Source organism: Lithobates pipiens, unplaced genomic scaffold (genome assembly GCF_037356315.1).
Source record: "Lithobates pipiens isolate NorthernLeopardFrog02 unplaced genomic scaffold, aLitPip1_a1.2 Scaffold_10, whole genome shotgun sequence".
Lineage (NCBI taxonomy): Eukaryota > Metazoa > Chordata > Amphibia > Anura > Ranidae > Lithobates > Lithobates pipiens.
In genome coordinates this window covers 185,414,642-185,440,366 of record NW_027507686.1, presented here as the reverse complement: position 1 = coordinate 185,440,366, position 25,725 = coordinate 185,414,642, and the positions used below count along the sequence as shown (strand labels likewise).

The following is a 25,725-nucleotide window of genomic DNA, read 5'->3' as shown; positions in this document are numbered from 1 at the left end:
ACCTGGAATACCTGAAGTCCACAAAGAGGCTGAGACCGTGACAAGCCAGGTGGGCCCTGTTCTTTTCCAGGTTCTCGTTCCATGTCACCTATCTGCCCTGCTCCAAAAACATGAAACCCCATGCCCTCTCCAGGATGTTTCACAAATTCAAGGAAACTTCTCCCCCTGACACTATCCTGGCCCTGGGGAACTTTCTCCTGCTACAGGAAGACCTGCTCACGTGGATTAAGCAAGCCTCAATTGGATAGGCACCCACCGTAGGAGCAGAACTACAGGCTAGGGATGGACTGTTTTGGTAAGGGAGCAAAATCTTTGTACCTGAAGGCTTACGGGTGTAAATTTTTGAACTTGCCATGACCATGCACTGGCAGGGCACTTTGGTGTCACTAAAACTGCTGATCTTGTCCAGGGCACCTTCTGGTGGCCCCCAGTACTTAAAGACTGTAAAAGTTACATGTAGAGTCCTGCACCACCTGTGCTCAGAATAAGACCTGTAGATCCAGAGCCTGGGGATTATTGAAACCCCTGCCCATTCCAGACAGGCCGTGGAAAATGTTGTCTATGGACTTTATTGTCAACCTACCCCCGGCAGAAGGGCATACTGCCATCTTTGTGGTGGTAGAGCGGCTGTCTAAAATGGCCCATTTCATCCCGATGAAGGGTACTCCCTCCGCTTCCGAAACAACACAAATGTTTGTCAGAGAAATAATTGGACTCCATGAAATCCTGGCCAATATAGTTTATGACCACAGAGTGCAATTTACCTCGCGTTGGAGAGCTCTGTGTAAAGCCCTGGGAATTGCATCATTCTCCACTGCTTACCACCCTCTGACGAATGGTCAGACCGAGAGGACCATCCAGACCCTCAAGCAATATCTGCCTTGTTTTTCATCCTTTCCTCAAGATGACTGGGTCACACTGCTCCCTTTGGCTGAATTTTCCTACAACAAATCCATGCATTCCGCTACAAAGCAAAGTCCGTTCCTTGCTAATTACAGTTTCCATCCAGCCTTTCTTCCCAACTCCATTCCTGAATGTTCTGTGCCAGCGGTCCTGGAAACAATAAATTTTTTTTCCTCTAACAATCAGTTATTACAGAAAACCATGGCAAAATCCCAGGAGCAAAATAAGGTAACCTTGAACCTGGTAACCGTGTATGGTTGTCCACGGCAAATCTAAAATTGACTTGTCCCTTGACTTGTCCCAAATTCTTGGGCCCTTTTCCTGTAAAAAGAAAATTAACGAGGTGGCTTATGAACTAGAGCTCCCTGATTCACTCAAGATCCATCCTGTTTTTCACGTTTCCCTGCTGAAACCCTTTGTCCCTAATCCTTTTTCTGACCGGAATGTGAATCCTCCAGATCCTGTAATAGTGGATGGCGAGGAAGAATTTGAAATCGAAGCTATCTTGTATTGTAGGAAAAGGAATAATCAAGCCCAATTCTTCATCAAATGGAAAGGCTATGGCCCCGGAAGACAACTCTTGGGAGCCTGAGGAGAACATCCACGCAAAAAGTTTAATCCAAGCTTTCAAGAGATCCCACCCTGAAAGATGGGCCCGGTTGGGCATCTGGAGGCTGCCCCTTGAGGGAGGGTAATGTCAGGAAGATCCTGCCAGCGAAAGACAGTCTGGGCCTTCCGCCGCGCGTTTGCGCCTGTGCACGCGATTGTGCCTGTTGGCACCAGACGGGCTATTTAATTCTGTTTGTCACATTGAGATCTTGCTGTCTGATCTACAGTGTGCGAGTATCCTGACCCTGAGAACCTGTCTCCTGTGATCTCTTCCTTGGCTTGTCTACCTACCATACCTGCTATCTGCCTGCACCTGATCTCGGCCTGCCTGACTACTCTTCTGCTTGACCCTCTGGCACCTCTGCTGTCTGCCTGATTACCGACCCGGCTTGTCTGACCATCCTCCTGCTTGTTCCTTTGGTATCTCCGCTGACCATCTGACCACCGACCTGGCCTGTCTGACTACCCTGCTCTCAGCATCCTGGTTCCTGGTGCCTGTCTGCTGTCCAGCTTCCAGTTGTTGGTCCAGCTTCAGCCTGAGTTCCTGCTCCAGAGTCCTGGTTTCTGCTGCCTACCTGCTGCTCTGTTCCAGCCTGCTGCACCCGCCTGCTGATCCAGCTCCTTCCTGGTCCCAGCCTGTCTCCTGATCCTGTTGGAGGTTCCGCTATACAGTACTTCCTGGGTTCCAGATCCATCCACTGCTGTTGATCCTGCCAGGCACTCATGCCACTCCTGACTCTTGTGCTTCCTGTATACTCTACCAGGGCCCTCGGGTTAGAGCTGCAAGAGAGGCCTCTTCCTGCAGGTCGGGCTCTTCCACTAGGTACTTGAAAAGCTGTCCAAGGATGTCAGGGACAAGATTGTAGACCTGCACAAGGCTGGAATGAGCTACAAGACCATTGCCAAGCAGCTTGGTGAGAGGGTGACAACAGCTGGTGCGATTATTTGCAAATGGAAAAAAACACAAAATAGCTGTCAATCTCCCTCAGTCTGGGACTCCGAGCAAGATCTCACCTCATGGAGTTACAATGATCATAAGAATGATGAGGAATCAGAGCAGAGCTACACAGTAGAAAACAATTGGTAACACACTACGCCGTGATCGTGAAGGCCTGAAATCCTTCAGCACCCACAAGGTCCCCCTGCTCAAGAAAGCACATATACAGGCCTGTCTGAAGTTTACTAATGAACATCTGAAGGATTCAGAGGAGAACTGGGTGAAAGTTTTGTGGTCAGATGAGACAAAATCAAGCTCTTTGGCATCAACTCAACTTTGTTATCAACTCAATTCTGTCTCTTACTGTTAAAATAACAGGTCAGAGCTTTTTTTTGTTTTAAATAAAAATAAGGTAAATGAAAAAAAAAAAACTCCCTATTTGCACATCAGAAGGAAGGAGGGGTGGAGAGAAGGCAACATCAAATTAAGGGTAAAGATCCGCTTTAGGATTATATGCATTAAACTAATCCTGATGAATACACTGTACATTCTGTTGAATACACTGTACAGTCCCTTTAAAATAAGTAAGTTTCTAAAAAACAAAAAAGAAAGAAAATTAATCCAAACCATTATACTTTTTCTATTAATGCCACAAAACATCTACGGTTCCTGCTGGCTGTCTTGTGGTAACCTTGTATTACCATAGTCCATCTATTCTCACTTTTGCAGAAGGTAATCATTATTTACAGTAAGTGCTATGATCAATTACTTCTTTCACAGAACAGTAGCCTAAATCACACTCTTGACCTCCTTGTCCATCCTGCAATTATCATTCTACAAATCTAGCTAACAATGACCAGTTAGCACTGTGTACTGCTGCTTGCAGTACCTTTTTACTATATAGTTTATTTCTTTATAGTAATTTTATTTATTATCTTGGCACATAGCTTGATGTTTTCCTCTCACTTTATGCATGTCATGTAAAACATGATCTTACCTAAATCTTGAGTATAACTCTATTTAGAGTCCAGTAAATGGATGCATAGTGGAACAGGTGAATGTTAACCAATCAACTTGCCAGTTTTGTTTTTCTACGTCCATGGTGCCCCAGACAGAGGTTTAGGTACTGGGACGGTTTAAGTGTAAATTGCCTGAGGCCCTTATGGGCAAGTAAATTGGTATCTCTGCTTCTGGTAAGCAGGTTGCAGTAGAACTAAACTCAAAATGTTTTCATTTTGATAGAGTTAAGCCTCATACACACGATCAGATTTTCGGATGGGGATTGTGTGATGACAGACTGTTGGAGGAAAATCCGACCTTTTGTATGCTCCATTAGACAATTGTCGGATTTTCCACGGATAAATGTTAGATGGCAGGCTTATAAATTTTCTGCGGACAAATGTCTGTTGTCAGATTTTCCGATAGTGTGTACACAAGTCCATCAGACAAAAGTCCAAAGTACAAACACGCATGCTCGGAAGCAAGGACAAGCCAGAAGCGGTTGGTCTTGTAAACTAGCGTTCGTAATGGAGAATTTCCATTTGTGACGTAGCAAATTATGAAATCTCAAAATGCAGCACACATTGTCTTCTTCTTTAATGGGATAATAATGAAGCTGCTTTGTTGGTGAATACCGATTGAGTTATTGCAAACTAATTTTCAAAGGCTTTTTTTTTCTAGTGATATCAAGAATAATATTATTATGCTTGTTTTTTTGTTTTGTTTTTTGGTGCAAGTTACCACAGCACCATTATCCTGTAGTTTTTAAGATCAAAGATACAACTATATTAGTGTCCCTTGTTAATTTTACATTGTATTTTTTTAAATGTAACTGCCTACTCCCAAACTGTCATTTGAAGTAAAACACATAGCCAAGTATTATTCGCCACTATTTTTTAATTGTGAGTTAAAAAAGAAAACAAATAAAATTAGACATGCTATCTGCCAATAGAACTTAGCCAAAAAGTGCATTCTATGCATCAAACAATATAGAGAATATAATAAATGAAATCATTATTATTCAACCAAAAAATAAAATAAAAGCCTCATGCATTTGTCCTGCTTCTTAATATAGGGGGACAACAGTGCCAAGAGTTGGTGAAAGCAGGGGTCCGTCATTCGTAGATAATTCTGAAAATCATCCGGATTATTCTCCTGGAGCTCCAGCAGCAATGGCATATGATATAATAGCGACGATTAAGAAAGCAACCAATTTTTGGCCCAAGAAATTCTCCTCCTCCTGTTCCTGGACTGGACTTGGGTGAAATCAATAACTCCAAGGCCAATAATAAATAACACGTTATATCCTCCGATTCCACAACATGGCTGGTTGACGAACGGCCGTTCAGAAACAAACAGAAAAAAAAAAAATTAAAAGTGCAAACTGAAAAACACGAATCAACACTCAACAAACTTCTACTAACACGAAATTAGCAGAAAGACCCCAAAGGGTGGCACTAAAGAGCTGAAACACCACTTAGTACGTCACTACATTCGTGTTCGTTGTCTGACAGTTCTTTGCCATTTGTATGCAAGATAAGTTCCTGGCCAATGCCTTTCAGACAAAAGTCTGAGGTTTTGTGTGCGGAAAATCTGATCATGTGTACAAGGCTTAAGAGAGGGTTAAAACCCCTCTTTTTTGCCATCTGTGTCCTATTGAGGAGATTTTCAATCATTCTTGTCCCATAGTCACAACATAAAATAAGAGGAAATCATTCCAAAGTGAGGAAAATCCTTGATGGTTAACAGGGTCACCAGAACTAGTGTCCTCATTGGAAAATGTATCCTCAATTCCTGTTCTGGTGACAACTCAATTTTGGATACGTTTTCACTTTCACTCTCATTGATAATAGTGACCGGGACAATAGAGAAGGTGATTCTCCCTAACAGGGACACAGCAATAAAACTCTTATGCCCCGTACACACGAGAGGACTTATGTCCGACAGACTTCGAAAGGAGTTCCGCCGGAGTTCCGCCGGAGTTCTGACAGACTTTTCGGCCGAACGGACTTGGCCACACACGATCACACTAAACTCCGACGGATTCGAACGTGATGACGTACGACCCGACTCGAATAAGGAAGTTCATAGCCAGTAGCCTAGCCAATAGCTGCCCTAGCGTCGGTTTTAGTCCGTCGGAGTAGCACACACACGAGCGGAGTTTTCGAAGGGGACCGGGTCCGGCGGAGTTCCTTCGGGAAAATTTGAAGCATGCTTCATTTCTAAAGTCCGTCAGACTTTGGCGAATCAAAAGTCCGTTGCAGCCCACACGCGATCGGATAGTCTGACGGACTCGGTCCTTCGGACTTTGGATGTTGAAAAGTCCGCTCGTGTGTACGGGGCATTAGAAATATAAAGAAGTGCCAGACCAAAAGTGTGTGAGAGTCCATAATCATTTTAAGTCTTGGTAAAAAAAAAAAGCTATTTAAAAACACCAACGCATTAAAATGATCTTTAACTCTTTCATCTGTTTTTTCTGTGGCACTCCTTTCTGCATTTATATGGGTTGTGCTACTGTTGGGTGCCCAGCAAGGAAGGCCCTGCTGTGTGGGAGCCACGTTTCCAGAGCTATTAAGCTTGTTAGGAATGTTCCTTCATCTGACTACACATGTAAATCTAAAGCTTTATGCACACAGGGCACATCTGTCCTTAACCCAGTATCCGGCAATGGGCATATCTATCAATTGCCAGCAGAATCATGGATTGACAAACGCAAATTCGCCAATGCTAATATGCATGCGCACATGGGCAAGAATGGTTAGGACATTATATTCTCCAGTGCGCATGTGCATACGCCAAAGCGCATCCAATACGTGATAGACTCTGGTGCCCAGTGGCCTATTTAGAGCCTGCAGCAACTATTAACTGCTGGATAATCTTCAGCTTCCCTATGTATTCCTGAGTTCTTGTTCCTGCTATCATTGGATTTCCTGTTACCGACCCGGCTTGCCTTTGATCTGTCTTATCTCAATTTTGTGGCTTTGACCCTTGGCTTGTCCCAGTGACTCTGTTTCTGCCTGCTGATCAGTGTATGACACCGTCTTACACCTGGCTGATTCTCTGTGTATGACTTCTGGCCTGGCTCCTGACTCTGCTCCTGGCTCTTCCTGCTGCCAAGTCTCATCTGGTACTCCTGAGGGACTCCTGCCCAGCAGTCCACCCTGCTCATCAGCCGCCTTCCAGCGGACATCTCTTCATCACTTCAGCCTGTCGCAGCTGACAACCCCTGCTTCTTGAGTATAGCACTCCCTGCACCACCTTCAGGGGGGCACTCTGCACTTCGCTGCAAGGTAAGCCCTCTCAGCACTTTGGCATCTGACCAGGTATGACATAATGTTCCGGGTCTTCCTAGGCACTGAGCCTCCGCCTAATGTCCCAGTGCCAAAAAGGTCCAACACACTGATGACACCACCAGAGGATCCAGGTCACAAAGGCAGCACACAGTTTTGCCTTTAATTGCTCCCCAAACATCTACCCTTGTGAGCAGGATCTTTTTACATTGTTTTAATAAAGGCATACATTACAACACTACACCAAAGCAGTGGTGCTGGCTGTCCTTTCTGTTTGAGGCCCTCTGAACACCAGAACTCCTGGCATGAAAAAGATTGAGTTCATGTGCGTTTAGGCACATTCTGCATTTTTTTTCTGCTCCTAAGAAGCCACTCAATGCCTGCAACAACAGCATTTTTTAGGCTCTGTGTGCATGAGGCCTAAAAGTTCCAAGTTCCTCTTTGAGGAGTAAAAAAAAACTGACAGGTGTTCTAACCCCTGTCATTTGTAACCAAAACTAAATGAACAAATTTAGCTATACTTTAAAGTGGGAGTAAACTTCCACGCATGCATTTTACCTATAATAAGGTTTACCTATAGGTAATGTAAATATCTCCAAAATGTGCACTGTTTAGGAGATATTTACTGTACATGCAGCCAGTGACATCACCGGCGCATTGGCTCTGAAGGAATGGCTACATGGGCCATTCCTTCAGAGCCCTGTGACATAAACGGTGGTGGGGTCACCGTGGCTTCAGCCACTCACACAGCCGGAGTCCGCAAAATCAAAAGGATGCCGCTGGAAGGTTTTCGTTCTAAGGTAAGTTTCACATACTACCGCTTTAAGGTCTTAAACATTCATTCAGCACAGAGAAATTGTCAAATAAACAAACCAAGGTTTAAAAATTGTATTACACAAACTCTTCCCCCTGCTTACCAGATCAATCAAAAACAAGGTTACATAATACAAGAGGGACTTGTAAACACAATGTTGCATGTTGAATGAATTAATGAAGAATGCTAACACTAGAACAAGCCTATTGGAATGCCACAGTATTCCACGATCCATTTACTACCGTGAATCTCTGTAAAGTAACTAGTTGGTAAAATAAGTTGTACATAAACCCCACAGATGCCCTCGGCTGTTTCATCCAATAACTCATCTAGTACCAAGTACTGTAAGTGGCCTGAGAGAACAGTCTTTGACTTAGCCATGGTAGAAAGCAGTAGTGCACCAAGGGGGTAGCGCGCTTAGGGACATATTGATAAACAAATGAATGTGACATTCACCAAATAGTCACTGCAGGTGAATTAATCATCATCATTTACAACAGTCAGTAAAGATACATTGCATTAACAGTTTAGTGATGGTCATATTCACTGCTTTATAAGTGTACCATTTGGTGTACTAAAATGGAATCAAAGGAAAGGGGTAGAATGATTTTTTTATTTTTTATTTAAAACAAATGTTTAATCCAAATTCATACATCCCTGTCTACCCTTGCAGATCTTAATTATACGCTCTTGTCTCATACGAATTATGCATGTCTCAAGTCATATGATAAACCAAACATTTCCTGGTTTGGCTGCATGAATGCTGTCAAATTGAACGTGTTGCCTATATTTCTTTATACCTTTCAGGCGATTCCTGTTTCTCCCCTCTGGGTTTTTTCCAATTGGTTAATAGGCCTTTGACTTTTCTGACAACGTAAGAGGCCTCAGATTGGCCATACAATTTTAGCACTACCTAGAGGAGGTGTTGCCCTTCCTCACCTCTTGCTATACATTCATGTGGCATCGCTGCTTTGAATATATGATTTGAACCATGGTAAATCCACTAAACTGTGGACCTTATGAGAAAACGACCTGATATCCCAAGATCTTACGTCTCTTCCTTGGACAGACATGACACATAGACCCTCTACGGACCTATTTCCCCTTGTGACCTCTGCTATACTACTGATCTGGGACCAATACTTCATCAGAAGTCTACTGTCCTCAAGATCCACCCCATTGACCCCGTTGTTTGGGATCACATCTTTCTCTTCGACTTTTACTAGTTACAAATTCCTCCCATGGCAAAAATCTGATGCTCCTCTCCTGAACCATACACTTCAAGATGGAAAATTAGTTCCTTTCTCTCTCGAATGCTCTCCTCTTGTCATAATCTTTTGGGAGCATGGCTTGAACATACCCAGTTGACACACTTTCTAGATGAAGTGCTGAGCATTGACGATTTGACTAAACCACAAACAGCCTTTAAGTCATAACAGCCTAACAGATCGGAAAACTCACTATCCCAGATTTACCAGATTTTGTTAAAGAACGCTTCACCACCATTCCTTTCAAAATGGGAACAGGAACGAGAACAGAATTACCCAGTTGTGTCTAGGTGGTATCACTACCCTTCTATTCTGCATAAAATTGAGCCTGCCATACCAGATACATACTGGAGAAGTTTACAGGAATCCGGCACCATGACACATATATAGGGCACATGCCCACGCATTATCTCTTTTTGGGATAAAATGCTATAACTATATGACAAACTTGTTGGGGACAAACTCCCAAACAAACCTTGCATAACCATACTTTATATGTTGCCGGGCTCCTATAAACAAATCAAGAAAAGCTTAATTCGTCTTTTTCTTACGGATGCCTGCTCTGTTATCAGTAGATTTTGGCACCAACAGTGATTCTCCTTTTAGCTGATTGGGCTTGTGAAATTGACCAGATCAGACCAGAACACCTAGAACATATGATAGCCTATGATGCCGATAAGAATGAACCCCATACCATTATATGGACTGTGTGGTTACACTTCCGGTTTTCCTCCGATTTTGAAGCTTTTGTAGCAGATACATTTAACAATGCTTCCCCTGGGACCTCCCATATATAGGTGTCATCCCCCTTCTCTTCCTTTACCTATATTTCCCTTTACTCCCCTCCCCCCTCTTTGTTTTCCCTCTACATCTTGTTCTCTCTCCCTTTCTTCCTCTTCTACTTTGCTTTCTGCTATTGTTTATTTTTTCCTGGGCTTCTCTTATTTTTGATGCTTTGAAATATATTGCTATGGTTTTAGTAACTGTAGCACCACTATATATTCATGTTAAATCTGTTGTTATCTCTAATGCCGCGTACACACGGGCGGACTGTATGGCGTACTTAGTCCGTCGAAACACATTTCAGCGGACAGTCCGCTCGTGTGGGCTTCAGCGGACTTTTTCAGCGTGCAGTCTGGCGTACTAAGTATTTCGGATTTTTCGAAATTCTGTCCGTCGTACTTTGGTTTCAGCGGACAATCCGCTCGTCAGTAGGCTAGTTCGACGGACTAAGAATGGCGCATGCCCAGAAAGGATTTACACGGCGGGAGGGTGCTTTGCTGTGTATTGGACTTCCTATTTCTAGTCCCGTCGTACGTGCTGTACACGTCATCGCGCAAGCTTTCGACGGACTGTTTGGGTATCCGTGTGTGGTCAAGTCCGTTCAGTCGAAAGTATGACGGACTGTCCGTCGGATTGTACGACGGACTAAGTACGCCATACAGTCCGCCCGTGTGTACGCGGCTTAAGATTACATTACTAGTGATCTATTGAGTAAATTTTCTATACAGATGTTATGCTCACTTTACCATGCCTTAGGGCAGTGGTTCTCAACTCCTGTCCTCAGGACCTCCACTAACAGGCCAGGTTTGTAAGATACCTGAAATACATCACAGGTGATATAATTTGCTGCTCAGTGATTGCAGTATTCTAGTCTGCATCTCCCCAAGGTAATACTAAAAATCTGGCCTTTTAGGGGGTCCTGAGGACAGGAGTTGATAACAACTGCCTTAGGGGCCCTTATCTTACAACCCTGAGATGTTCCTCCTCTTATTACTATGGTATGAATGTAGACTGGAGGTACATCCACTACAAATGGACTAGCACTCTCATGTTTATGCTACGTACTGTTTTAAAACTTAATAAAACAGATTCAACATAAAACAAATGTTTAAAAAAAGCACAGCGGATTGCTGGAGCAAACCAGGAAGATCAGTTTCTGCAACCGATGGGGCAAACCATTGTGGATTTTAAAACTGATTTTTCTTTAATAAGAATATGCTTTAATAACATAATATGATTTTATTTATTTATATATATATATATATATATATATATATATATATATATATATATATATATATATATATATATATATACAGTTTATTCGGTATATAATTTTTTTCCTACAATGTTATCATTGTCTTACTGTTTGTAGTTGAAGGCTATATCAGCAATCATCTTTCTTCTCTTTCGATATTCCTGGTCCGAGAAACCCTGTGGAGAGTAATGGGACTGATCAAGAAAGAACATTCCCTAGAATTCATAAAGACTGGCAGAGGCAGATTTTGCAAAAGTGTCTGTTATGCATTCTAAAAGTGTTGAAGAATCAGCCAAATTTATATACTCGTCTAGAACTTGCACTTGAAATTGCCTCATGCTGCGCCACTTTTAGAATGCACGCAAGACCCTTTCGCAAAATCTGTCTGAGACAGTTTTCTCTACACCAAAACAGGGTTGGTCTTATTTAGCTCCACTTTTATATTTTGGTGCATTTTAGAAATACTCAAATTTGATGCACAAATCACTGTCAGAACCAAAAGTGTCACAAATGCTTCATGAATTTGGGGCAATACTTTAACAAGAGGGATTACCGCCAGAAAAGAGGCACGACAGCATTACTGAATTCCCCCCATTGTCCCGTGATTTTAAGGGAAAAGTCTTATATGATAGGTTATAGTGCTAGTACTTACTGTATATGTTTACCTAAAGAGAACTCATCATGTTAAAATAACGAGAGCTGCCTTGTTTTTGAAGGTGCAGGCACAGCACAGATTTTATATATATATATATATATAATTTTTTCGATTTAAAGCTTAAGTTTAGTTAAATATACTTCACAAATAATGTGCAAAATTTTTAGGCATCTGTGAAAAAATGCTGTAAATTATGAATGCTTTAAGAAATAAAAGTGTTAATAGTTGTGTTTATCAGTTAACAAAATGGAATGTAAAAGAACGGAAGAGAAATCTAAATTGAATCAATATTTGGTGTGTTTGTGGTGTGTGTTTGTGTTTGGTGTTGCACAACAAAGCACAACAGAATCGATTCTTATAGGTACATTTGCACATCATTTATTTTGTTATTTCAAACATCTTGGAGAACTAACCACAGATCTTCTGGAGATCTAGACTGCCTCAAATCCTTCGGTCTCTTCATGTGATCCAAAACAGACTCAATGATGTTGAGATCATGGCTCTGTGGGGCCCAGCCCATCACTTTCATGACTCCTTGTTCTTTATGCTGAAGATAGTTCCTAATGATATTGGCTGTATGTTTGGGGTCACTGTCCTGCTTCAGAATACATTTGGGGTCAGTTGTAAGCCTCCCTGATGGTATGGCATATTTCTCAGCATTGAGCATTGAGCACACCATTGATCCTGACCAAATCTCCAACTCTGTTTGCAAAAATGCAGCCCCAAACTTGCAAGGAACCTCCACCATGCTTCACTGTTGCCTGCAGACATTATTGTACCGCTCTCCAGACCTTCGGTGAACAAACTGCCTCCTGCTACAGCCAAATATTTTAAATTTGGCTTAACAGAACAAAGTACTTGCTGCCATTATTCTGCATCCCAGTTCCTATATTTTCATGCATAGCTTAACCTTGGACATTGGAGGTAAGACTTTTTTGCCACAATTTTTCCATAAAGACCACTTTATGGCCAGACTTCTTTTGGTTTCCACCAGTTCTGTGCTAATGGCACTGCTGGACATCTTCTGCTGTCAAAGTGAAGTAAGCATTATATGTATTTCATCTAATGCATTAAGTTTTCTTGGCTGACCACTGCATCTACAGTCCTCAGCATTGCCCATGTCTTTGTGTTTCTTCAAAAGACATTTTGTTTGCTTTGAAATCTTTGCCTGGGAGAGACCTTGCCAATGCAGTATAACTGCCTTATGTCTTGTTACTCTGCTTAGCCTTGACATGGTGTATGACTTGTGACATGAAACTGTCTTCCACAATCTCACCTTAGTAGCAGGGTTTGGCTGCTTCTCACCCAGTTTTGAGGCCTTCTACACAGCTGTTTCTGTTTCAGTTAAAGACTGCACTCCACCCTGCCTCCAGAAGATGTTTCTGGAGCTTAGGGAGGAGAATTCAAATAACCAGCCTGAATATTAAGCAGGGCAGCCTTGGGGAGGTGTGCCCAAACGGTGGCTAGCATGCTGTTAAAAAGACTGGAGTTTTTCCCTGCTGAAGGAATGGATCTGTAAGCTGAAAGGTTGAATGAAGGTGGGCTGTTTGCCCATGAAACCCTTTGGACTAGATACTGGACTACTCTACAATAGGCTACTCCTAGTAGAGCTTTAGTTGACTGTGCTAAACATACTGCATGGTTCCCAGCAGTGCACCAATAAACTGTTCCAGTCTGAGTTTTCCTGTTCTCAAACCTACTTCATGGTCCCTAGCCATAAACCTGTGGACTGTTTGAGTCTGCCTTTACCAGTTCTTACATCTACTTCATGGTTCCCAGCCATAAACCTGTGAACTATTTGAGTCTGCCTTTACCTGTTCTTAAACCTACTTCATGGTCCCCAGCCATGAACCTTTGGACTGTTTCAGCCTGATTTTGCCTGTTCTCAAATCCCCTTCATGGTCCCCAGCCATGAACCTGTGGACTGTTCCAGTCTGCCTTTACCTGTTCTCAAACCCCCTTCATGGTCCCCAGCCATGAACCTGTGGACTGTTCCAGTCTACTCCAGTCTACCTGTACTTGAGTTACTGTTACTAAGAGATAAGTGTCCCCTGCTAACAATATCCCAAAATTTTGAATATCTAAAAAAAAAACATAAAATCTTTCAGTGAGATGCATTTTGGATAAATTAATGAAGCTGCACATATTGAATTGAACTTCGGCATTTATCTGTACCATAGTAATGCATGTAGTTAACAGTCCATACATTTCTCTTATTTAATTTTGGGTGTGAATTTATTAGAATGACAAAGAGGGCACATTATTGACTGAGAAAGCTGCCACAATAATATAGATGTATGGGATAGTGGAGTAGAAAAGAGCACAGGACTGCCAGAGGGTTAATGTCATTCCTTGCCTAATAAAGCAAATTTGATGCTTCTTACAATATGCCAAGGCGTATAACTTACCGGATGATCTAAATCTAAGTCTGGATCAAACTTGGTAACCAAATGGTGACACTTGTCCAGTTCTGCAATTTTAGTGGGAAACCAATGAACTGTAAAGCAAAAAGAGGCATTGTTTTTATCAGGTCTGGCAACAGGAAAACCTGGATCTGACTTCCAGTAAGACCGGGGATAAGATTTTCACATGCATACACAGCTAAGTAGCTTATGCTGAGCTTTAAATTGGTATTTAACCCTGGGAGTGTTTTAACACATTAAGCACAATAAAATAAAACTAATTTGAGGTATACATTTGTTGAGGTTTACAGCTTTCAATGCTGCTGACTCTTGCTTTTCACAAGAAATCATTCACAGTGGACAGTGCAGTCTCAAGTAGGTCTGTTAGCTTGGAGAATGGAGGGGAGAGGAGACTGGAGGACAAGGGGAGTACCTTGTCATCCTAGGCTACAGAGATTTGTGCTTCTGATACACAACTCTAGTCCCTGCATGCACAATGAGGGTTCAATTATCGTTTCCTCTTATCTTCCATCAGCTGATGCTATAAAATCATATTTTATCTCTAACTATATAGTGGCAGGGAATGACAGCTCTTTTATACACCTACAGCAAGGCAAATTATAACAGGTAATGATCAGGACAGAACATCTGAACTGCTCTGGTCCCCCACTCAGGGCTTTCTTAATGCATGGGCACCCCTAGACACTGCCCAGGGGCCCCAGGTGCAGGGGGGCCTCATGATAGTCTTGCATTATATGATACTTGTCAACTGTCCCAGGATTTGCCAGGCCAGTCACGCTTTTTACCAAGCTGTCCCAGGATGTCCATGTCCTCAGCAGCATCTTGAAAGCTGTACTGTGCCCTCCTGATCCCAGTATTCTCCACCCTTGTACTGAGCCCTTTGTGATTTGATTAGTCTTTGATTTATGGAATGCTTTTTGTATTGTTTAAAATCAATTTTATTGAACAAACTAATACATAAATGCTTAATTCGATTAACTATGAGAGTAGGTGCATACTGGTAGGGGCCAAGTGCATTACTTTGCCCAGGGGCCCATGGTGCTATTAAGATGGTCCTGCCCCCACTTCTGTGGTACAATGGACAAATGGGCCACATGTCCCTGTTACTATACTGGTAGATACTTCTAAGAAAAAGCTCATTATCACCATCAGTGGTGTAAAAAGGCAGAGGGCAATTCATCCAACCAGATGTTATTAATAACCAAAACAGCATTTGATTAATGTAACCTTTCATTTAAAAAAAAAAAAAAACACCCTAAGAAAATATTGACTTTCTTTCTACATTTCATAGGTACAGATGTGACCCATTGTTAATTCTGTTTAGCCCAGTCTGGGCTTGCACATACCTTTCATCTCTTTAGTAGTCCTAACATCTTCTGACACTCTTTTAATAGAACTCATTAGTGTGTTGAGATCGGATCGATGAACCTCACACCGTACAAAGTATTCCACGTCTGGCGCTGACGATGATGATGTTTTCTTTCCAAGTCGAGTCTCCAGGTGCTGTATTTTGGCTTCGAATGTCTGAAATACAAGAATATTTACAGTAAAAACTGGTCAGGATTTTTCTGATTTCAAATGATAAAATATGAAGTTGCTTGGTTCTCAAACATACAATGTATATTTACTAGTTAGATACAATATCACCTTGTGGCGCTTAATTAGTGCAAAAATTACCTATATAGATTATGCCCCTCACCCTGTATTTAGTATTTCTCCCACTAAACTACATCAAGCCAAAAGAAAATAAAAAAATATTTCAATGGGAAAATATATATACAATTCTTTTATAGGAAAAGTGCAAGTGACAGTCTAACTGTTGTTACAGTTATCTATAGGATGTGTATAAATAACACCCTAACTGTAATTAGCCCCAAAAATATATATATATTACATTCTTTTAAAAAATGATATATATATAAAACACGTGTTTTATATATATATAATTTTTTAAAAGAATGTAATATATATATTTTTTTGGGGCTAATTACAGTTAGGGTGTTATTTATACACATCCTATAGATAACTGTAACAACAGTTAGACTGTCACTTGCACTTTTCCTATAAAATAATTGTATATATATTTTCCCATTGCAATATTTTTTTATTTTCTTTTGGCTTGATGTAGTTTAGTGGGAGAAATACTAAATACAGGGTGAGGGGCAGAATCTATATAGGTAATTTTTTCACTAATTAAGTGCCACAAGGTGATATTGTTTTGACAAATTGGAGCTGTTGATTTATACTCACTTTCTGATCTAACTAGTTATACATATAAGTGGCAGCTGGGGGAGGGTGGGGCTGGCACGGTGATGATACACTTAGTTGGTGAATTTCGAGTTGTGTATCTGTTTTGGTTTAATGTATATTTACTATAGTTAAAATAGCTCAGGGCTAAAGAACGTGAAAACTGGTTTTGTAAGAGAAAGAAACCTGAAAATGTGTTCCACACATTAAAATATGCATAAGTTAAAAAACACACGTTTCTGGACCATGCATAGAGCGACTATCCAAAACATCAGGGACACTGACCATTTGTCAAACAATGGTAAATCGAGTAATTAAGCAAAAAAACAATCAGTTTCTAACTGCGAACACACTGGCTCTGTTTACCCAACTGAATGAGACAAGATTTTTGTAGAGCAGAGGTGTCAAACTCAATTAAATCGTGGGCCACATCAGCATTATGCTTGCCCTCACATGGCCAGTTGTATTTATAATGCCACGTACACATGACCAGACTTTGACGGACTAGGTCCGACGGTCTTCCCGACAGACTTTCGGCGGAATTCCGATGGACTTTCCAATCGAACGTACTTGGCCACACACAAGCACACCAAAGTCCGAGGGATTCGAACGTGATGACGTACGACCGGACTAGAATAAGGAAGTTCATAGCCAGTAGCCAATAGCTGCCCTAGTGTCGGTTTTCGTCCGTCGGACTAGCATACAGACGAACAGATTGTTTGACCGGACTCGAGTCCATCGTAAAAGATTTGAAACATGTTTTAGTTCTAGGTCCATCGGACTTTTGGGGGAAAAAAGTCCGCTGGAGTCCATACACAATCGTAATATCCGACGGATTCATTCCGTCGGACCTAGTCTGTTGAAAAGTCCGGTTGTGTGTACTCGGCATAAGACTATATAAATGTATCCTTTTTTCAGAGAGAATAGGTGCAGGAACTCAACCATACCCCCTTCCAAACTGCATCGAATGGTGGGTGTGTGGCCAAATTGCACAGTGGGAGGATTTTAAAGGGGCAATAAATATCAGAAGTGTGTTATGTGCGAAGTTGAGGGATGCACTATGTACAGAGTGTGGTTTCAAGGGCACACAGTGCAGAGTTCAGTTGTGTGCTATGTACAGAGTGTTGGGCTTAGGGGTGCTTTGCAAGTGTGCAGGGTCCAGCTCTCTTTCACAGGCTGTCCACATCTCACTATAACCCCCTCCCACATCTCTGACCTCTGTATCACTCTCTCCCATCCCCAACCTCTGCACACATCTACTTCCACAGTCTATAACTCCATCCCACCCCAAAGCTTCCTCGCATCCATAAGCATGTGCACAGGGTGTTCCGTATGTGCTTAGGCACACTCTAATCACCCCTTGCACATTAGCATTATTGCCCTGTGGGCCTGCAGGAAGATGGGACAGATCTCCTGCTTACCGGCTCTACCATAATTTAATTGTGCTTAAAAATATCTGCATAAAGCACAAATTGATGGATCAATTGGTCAATGTAATTATAGTTAATCATTTATTTCATATTGAAGGCACTGTCAAATATCAATCATTTAAACAATCAATATCACTGACTTAATTAATTGTTAAAACTTCCTGACAAACTGAAAGGCTGTTAAAGCCCCATACACACTATCAGATTTTCTGCTGATTTTTCCATCAGATTTATCAAAACCATATAATATGAGGACAAACCTTAGGGGTTTCAATGTGTATGCAATCAGGCAGGCCCTTGTACTACATGGTTTTGGTAAATCTGAAGGAAAAAATCAGCAGACAATCTGATAGTGTGTATGGGGCTTAAGAAATATTAAGGTTAGTGGCTCATATGACACTGTCTTGGAGAACTTAACCAGCATAAAGTACCATATTCCTTATCAGATTTTGACAGTTGACATAGTAATCAGATTCTATTCAGTTTATAGAAATTTTGAAATAAAAGATATATCCCGATTGGTTGTTTTGTGCAATACAGATCTTCCTTTCAAACACCTTTATAAATTAAACTAACTGACCAACAAAATGGTTTTAAATAGTCATTGAATTAAATACACTTAGGAAATTGCTGAACAGCCTGAAAGTCAGAAATGTACTGTTTTTTCATATGATGAATAGGGATGAGCCGAACACCAAACCCCCCCGTTCGGTTCGCACCAGAAAATGCGAACAGGCAAAAAATTTGTTCTAACACGCAAACACCGTTAAAGTCTATGGGACATGAACATGAATAATCAAAAGTGCTAATTTTAAAGGCTTATATGCACGGTATTGTCTAGGGCTGAAACAACTAATCGATTAATCGACAACTAATCAATTATGAAATTAATCGATTATTATTTTCATAATCGATTAATCGGCCAGTAACATAATGAAGTTAAAAAAAAAACTAAAATGAGCCCTTTATAGTAGTGATTATGTGCTTTTTTACACACTACAAAGGGCTAATTTTATTTTTTTTAACCCCAGTATATTAGTAAACGTCTTAGATCTGGTTCACATCTCTGTGTTGGTGCTTTTTGCAGAAACGCACTACAGTTCATTTACATGGTTTCCTATGGGACACGTTCACATCTGAAAGGGTCGGGGACTTTTAACGCAAAATGGTGCTTTATTGGTTCAATATACTTCAATGGAGAAGCTGCAGAAAAGCATGCAATGCGTTTTTGCAGCAATTTGTGTTTTTTAATCTGCCCCAAAAAAATGCAAATTGCAGTAAAATCAAAACGTACAGCAAAAAGCGCTGCATAAACAGATCAAAAGCAAACTGCATAGGTGTGCACCATGCCTTATGCTGGCCACACCGATCAATTTTCAGGTGAGAATATTCAGACGAAAAATCTTTGTACATTCGCTGAATGAAAGAATATTTTTAGAAATTTTCACGTGTTTTTAACATTCTGTTTTTAAAATGAATGTTATTTCATACATCTGCCTGAAAATTTCGATTCATCGAAACAATAATCGGCCAACTAATCGATTATGAAAATAATCATTAGTTGCAGCCCTAGTATTGTCATAAAAAGTGTTTTAGGGATCCGGGTCCTGCCCCAGGGGACATGTATCAATGCAAAAAAAAGTTTTAAAAATGGAGGAGTGATTTTAATAATTCTTAAAGTGAAACAATAAAAGTGTAATATTCCTTTAAACTTCATACCTGGGGGGTGTCTGTAGTATGCCTGTAAAGGGGCACATGTTTCCCATGTTTAGAACAGTCTGACAGCAAAATGACATTTCTAAAGGGAAAAAAAAGCCATTTAAAAGTACTCACGGCTATGATGAATTGTCGGTCCGCAATACACATAAAAGTTCATTGATAAAAACGACATGGGGATTTCCCAGAGGGGAATCCCGAACCAAAATGTAAAAAAAAAAAATGCGTGGGAGTCCCCCTAAATTCCATACCAGGCTCTTCAATTCTGGTATGGATATTAAGGGGAACCCCGCACCAAAAAAAAAAAAAATGGCGTGGGGGTCCCCCTCAAAATCCCCTTGCCCGGTGGTTGTGGGGGTCTGTGGGTGGGGGGCTTATCAGAATCTGGAAGCTCCCTTTAACAAGGGGACCCCCAGATCCCCCCCCCCCCCGTGTGAATTGGTCCATTGACTTTTAAACGGTGTTCTGCGGCTTTTGAATTTGCCGCGAACACCCAAAATTGTTCGCTGTTTGGTAAACTGGCAAACAGCCAATGTTCAAGTCGAACAAGAGTTTGACTCAAACATAAAGCTCATCTCTGATCATGAGGCAAGAGTGGATACCAATACATTTACTACATCCTAATTTACATGTGTATGAATCCATTTTAAAAAAACAAGAAATTTACTTTATTTTTGGAACAAGTACGTCATCAGTTAAAACTTGTAGAATTTTTATTTCACAATATTGGTTAAAAAAATAATACATATAATACAAAAATTGTTAACATTTATAGAATTTTGTTAAATAAAACTGCTACAAGTTTTACCTGATGACTTATTAAAGTCAAATTCTTCTTTTTCTTTAAATGTATTCATAGAAATTTACTTTTTTCCTTGTTTTACTTTAATATATTCTCTGCATTAAGGTAAAAAAATTCCTTGTTCAGCTTCCAGCCCTCCTAAATATTTACCTGAGCCTGGTCTCGATCTTGGGCTGTGCCTGAGAGCAGCAGATCTCTCTGCTCTCTCCCCCCTCACTGGACATGGAAGCAATAGTGGGAGCCATTGGCTCCTGTTGCTGTCTATCAAATCCTGTGACAACAGAGCAGGGGCATGGCCAGACGGCTATGTGTGTCTATGTACACAGACAGTCAAGTGAGGCCTGGGATCGAGCCCGCACGAGTGCCCCCATGACAGAGGATTGCTATAGGAGCACTAGCCAAAGAGGCGGAGCCCGGTGCACTGGTGAGGGACCCCGAAAAGGAGGATTGGGGTTGTTCTGTGCAAAACCATTGTACAGTGGCCCATAGTATTTAAGCAAGAAGAAAAGCAGTACAACCAGGCAACTAGCATTTGTAAAAGGAGCTCATAGTACCTGGGGATATGTTTGTCTTTGTATGCACCTAAGGAGAAACTCCAAATTGTAAAGACTTCTTTCTTTCTTTTCCATGCTTGAAGCTCTGCTCTGGACATATGCTGGCGCCTTTACAGCAGTTTTCCCTGGCCAGTAGAGTAACGATAATCCATTTTTCAGTCCTAATTTGTCGTTTTAATAAGTCAATGTGCAAAGAATCTCCATTTTCAACAGGATCTGAGATCCATGTTCTAGGCTCTATTTATTTAGGCTTTAACACAACAAACACAAGTGAGGTCAATCCTGCAAGTATGGTTTAATGAATATAAATTCCTTTAATGGAAAATGATACATGAAAAGTTAATCAACACATAACTTTCTGCTATAGACAACAGAACATGGTGTAGATTTAAGTCGAAGATCTGTCTTTATATATACAGTCATGGCCGAAATTGTTGGCACCCCAGAAAATCAAGTATTTCTCACAGAAAATTATTTTATTAACACATGTTTTGCTATACACATGTTTATTCCCTTTGTGTGTATTGGAATAAAACAAAAAAGGAGGAAAAAAAACAAATTGGACATAATGTCACATAAAATTCCAAAAATGGGGTGATCAAAATTCTTGGCACCCTTTCAAAATTGTGGATAAATACCGTATATACTCGAGTATAGGCCGACCCGAATATAAGCCGAGGCCCCCAATTTACCCCCAAAAAAACTGGCAAACTTATTGACTCGTGTATAAGCCGAGGGTGAGACATGCCTGTCCATCCCTGTGTGTGTGTCCGTCCATCCCTGTGTGTCCGTCCATCCCTGTGTCCGTCCATCCCTGTGTGTCCGTCCATCCATCCCTGTGTGTGTGTGTGTCCATCCATCCATCCATCCCTGTGTGTGTGTGTCTCCATCCATCCATCCATCCATCCCTGTGTGTGTGTGTCTCCATCCATCCATCCCTGTGTGTGTGTGTGTCTCCATCCATCCATCCATCCCTGTGTGTGTGTGTATCCATCCATCCCTGTGTGTGTGTGTGTGTGTGTGTGTGTGTGTGTGTGTGTGTGTGTGTGTGTGTGTGTGTGTGTGTGTGTGTCCAGCCTACCTGTGTCCCGAGCCTTTGTCCCGAGCCTCCGTCCCGTGCCTTGCCTCCTTGCCTCCGTCCCGTGCCGTGCCGTGCCTTGCCTTGCCTCCGTCCCGTGTCGTGTCGTGCCTTGCCTTGCCTTGCCTCCGTCCCGTCCCGTCCCGTGCAGTGCCTTGCCTCCGTCCCGTGCCCTCTTCGTCGGCGCCTCGGCGGCCATTGTAAAATTCAAAAGCCGCGCCTCCGCCTTCGCCTGTGATAGGCGGAACACTGAATTTCCCAGCAGCCTGTGTTCCGCCTATCACGGACATCGTATCATCCTCGTCCGTAGTACGAGGATGATACGATGTCCGTGATAGGCGGAACACAGGCTGCTGGGAAATTCAGTGTTCCGCCTATCACAGGCGAAGGCGGAGCCGGAGGCGCGGCTTTTGAATTACAGAATGGCCGCTGTCTGTCTGCTCGACACGCTGATCGAGCGGGCAGACAGCGATGACTCGAGTATAAGCCGAGGGGGGCACTTTCAGCCTCAAAAAAGAGGCTGAAAATCTCGGCTTATACTCGAGTATATACGGTAAGATTGTTTCAAGTATGTGATGCTCTTTTAAACTCACCTGGGGCAAGTAACAGGTGTGGGCAATAAAAAAATCACACCTGAAAGCAGATAAAAAGGAGAGAAGTTCACTTAGTCTTTGCATTGTGTGTCTGTGTGCCACACTAAGCATGGACAACAGAAAGAAGAGAAGAGAACTGTCTGAAGACTTGAGAACCAAATTTGTGGAAAAATATCAACAATCTCAAGGTTACAAGTCCATCTCCAGAGATCTAGATTTGCCTTTGTCCACAGTGTGCAACTTTATCAAGAAGTTTTCAACCCATGGCACTGTAGCTAATCTCTCTGGGCGAGGATGGAAGAGAAAAATTGATGAAAGGTTGCAAAGCAGAATATTGCGAATGGTGGATAAGCAGCCCCAAACAAGTTCCAAAGAAATTCAAGCTGTCCTGCAGGCTCAGGGAGCATCAGTGTCAGCGTGAACTATCCGTCCACATTTAAATTAAGTGAAACGCTATGGCAGGAGACCCAGGAGGACCCCACTTCTGACACAGAGACATAAAAAAGCAAGACTACAGTTTGCCAAAATGTACTTGAGTAAGCCAAAATCCTTCTGGGAAAAGGTCTTGTGGACAGATGAGACCAAGATAGAGCTTTTTGGTAAAGCACATCATTCTACTGTTTACCCAAAATGGGATGAGGCCTACAAAGAAAATAACACAGTACCTACAGTGAAATATGGTGGAGGTTCAATGATGTTTTGGGGTTGTTTTGCTGCCTCTGGCACTGGGTGCCTTGAATGTGTGCAAGGCATCATGAAATCTGAGGATTACCAAAGGATTTTGGGTCGCACTGTAGAGCCTAGTGTCAGAAAGCTGGGTTTGTGTCCGAGATCTTGGGTCTTCCAGCAAGACAATGACCCCAAACATACGTCAAAGAGCACCCAAAAAGGGATGGCAACAAAGCGCTGGAGAGTTCTAAAGTGGCCAGCAATGAGTCCAGATCTAAATCCCATTGAACCCCTGTGGCGAGATCTTAAAATTGCTGTTGGGAAATAAGAGAGACCTGGAGCAGTTGGAAAGAAGGAAGGAAGAGTGGTCCAAAATTCCGGGTGAGAGGTGTAAGAAGCTTATTGATGGTTATAGGAAGCGACTGATTTCAGTTATTTTTTCCAAAGGGTGTGCCACCAAAAATTAAGTTAAGGGTGCCAAGAATTATGACCAGCCCATTTTTGGAGTTTTGTGTGACATTATGTCCAATTTGCTTTTTTCCTCCCTTTTTTTATTTTGTTCCAATACACACAAAGTGAATAAACATGTGCATAGCAAAACATGTGTTACTGCAATACTTTTCTGTGAGAAATATTTGATTTTCTGGCAAAAATTCTGGGGTGCCATGCCACGCCATGACTGTATGTATATATATATAGTCAGTATATAAATATATACAGTATATATACACTTTATATATGTACTTTATTTTCTCTACAACTAGTTTATGTAAATCTAAGCATTGTGTATTAAAATTCAAATTTTGCCAATTTATAACAAAACAGTATTCTTCACTTTCAATATATTTTTCTTAGCTGCTTTTTACTACAATATATACTCAATATGCACTATAATCACATGAATACTTCTTGTATTATTACAGGAACTGCTAAGGCTGATAAATATATTTATTTATTTTGATCAATAAAAAGATGAAAGTGCCTTTGAGGGCAACATACCCTTTCACTATTGCTAAAGCATCTGCTGGTATTCTGCTTTTTTTTTTAAATTTAAGTCTCTTTTTTTTTCTCCAAAGCTAAGGTCCAGGTACTGTCTAGCCTTCTTGCAATGCATGGGGCTCTTATAATCAAAATGCCCGACCTCCTAATACACAACCCAATGCTTAGAGCAGCTCTATACTACTAATGCCCGAGCAGGAAGCACTGGTTTTTAGGGGTCTACAGCCAATTTTTTTTTTTTAAAGTTTCTTAAAAAGTAAGTTAGCCAATGCTTGCAACATGGGGCTGAGAAAGAGGCCCATCAGTCAGCAACATCATGATCTTATATATTAGTTAATTAATTGTGAACATACATTGTTTAGACACTTTCTCATACAGTTATAACAATGTAAGCACCATAACTGATTTTGTTTAGTGCAGTATTGATCTTTGTACATTGTTTACAAGGTTAAAAAGTTCTGTCATGTGACCATGCATCGGTTCTTCCTGATAGTGTGGGGGCACTCTGCAGACACATGGTGTGCCTGTATTCCATAGTCTGTTCAGCCTGAAGCAAGATGTAGGCCATGCTTGAGCAGGGAGCGTGTTCAAAAAATAGGCTGTGACTAGGAGAGGGAGTGTGCAAGAGGCAGGATGTGATTGGGATGGGGGCTGCACAAACTGCCCAATACAGGCATGCTGTGTGTCTGAAAAGTGTCCTGAACCTCTGAATGGCCAGCCAAATGATAAAAATTGGTCATACAAAAACAGATCAGCTTCTGTGCTTTGTGTGGTCAGTTTAGAACAAGGAAGAAAGGTGAATGGCAGGATCAACCAATTACTTCAGATGGAAGGCGTACATGAAAATTATACATAGAATACACATACACCATATGTGAACACATACATATAAAAAAAATATTTAGGGTAACATACACTTTAAAGCAGAGTTCCATATTTGGCACCTTGTGAGGGTGAGCGGATACCTGTCTTTGACAGGTATCCGTTCCCCACTTCCAGGAGACCGGGCTGATATCGCTGGACTCAAGGACAGGTAAGTGTCCTATTATTAAAAGTCAGCAGCTACAGTATGTGTAGCTGCTGGCTTTTAACTTTTGCAGGGGTGGGCGGACCTCCGCTTTAACAACATGCAGAGATGTGGTGCTACACAACGAAGGGTTAATACAGCTTGGTACATAGTGTATGCTGGAGGCACTGCAATGCTGCTCCTCCTGCTTTATTTGTGTGGCACTTATCTGCACATCAATGCATTAACACTAATGTGACAGCACTGATCGCATTACCAGAGCGAGGACAGAAAAAGATATCTGGCACATACACGGGGAAATTACATTACTGCTGTCTGCCTCCCAATCCCAGCCAGAGGGCACATCACTGACTATTTCAAAGGCAATACAGGACATCTCACACTACAAGTATCACTTTTCTGCTCTTGCAGAGCACAAAAGACGAATCACCATGATACTGTATAATTTATATTATACTATTATATATAAAGTCACAGTACAATATCCCCAGCACAAGCTACCCAGCAAAAAACTACCTTATATTCAACTACTATTAAAAATACAGGTACACACTATATATATATATATATATATATATATATATATATATATATATATATATATATATACATATACACTTTATATACACTACCGGTCAAAAGTTTTGGAGCACCCCCATTTTTGCAGTTTT

At 41.4% G+C, this 25,725-nt stretch overlaps 1 protein-coding gene across 1 annotated transcript in view; it reads right to left on the bottom strand.

The window, feature by feature from the left end:
- The window catches only part of TH (tyrosine hydroxylase), a 153,314-nt gene that overhangs the window by 54,887 nt on the left and 72,702 nt on the right, over positions 1 to 25,725 (bottom strand). Inside the window, exons 3-5 of the mRNA XM_077460716.1 lie at positions 15,286 to 15,463; positions 13,925 to 14,013; positions 10,970 to 11,037 (exon numbers count right to left, since the gene is read on the bottom strand). Coding sequence (XP_077316842.1) covers positions 10,970 to 11,037; positions 13,925 to 14,013; positions 15,286 to 15,463 — 335 coding nt within the window. The remainder of the gene's footprint in view (positions 1 to 10,969; positions 11,038 to 13,924; positions 14,014 to 15,285; positions 15,464 to 25,725) is intronic.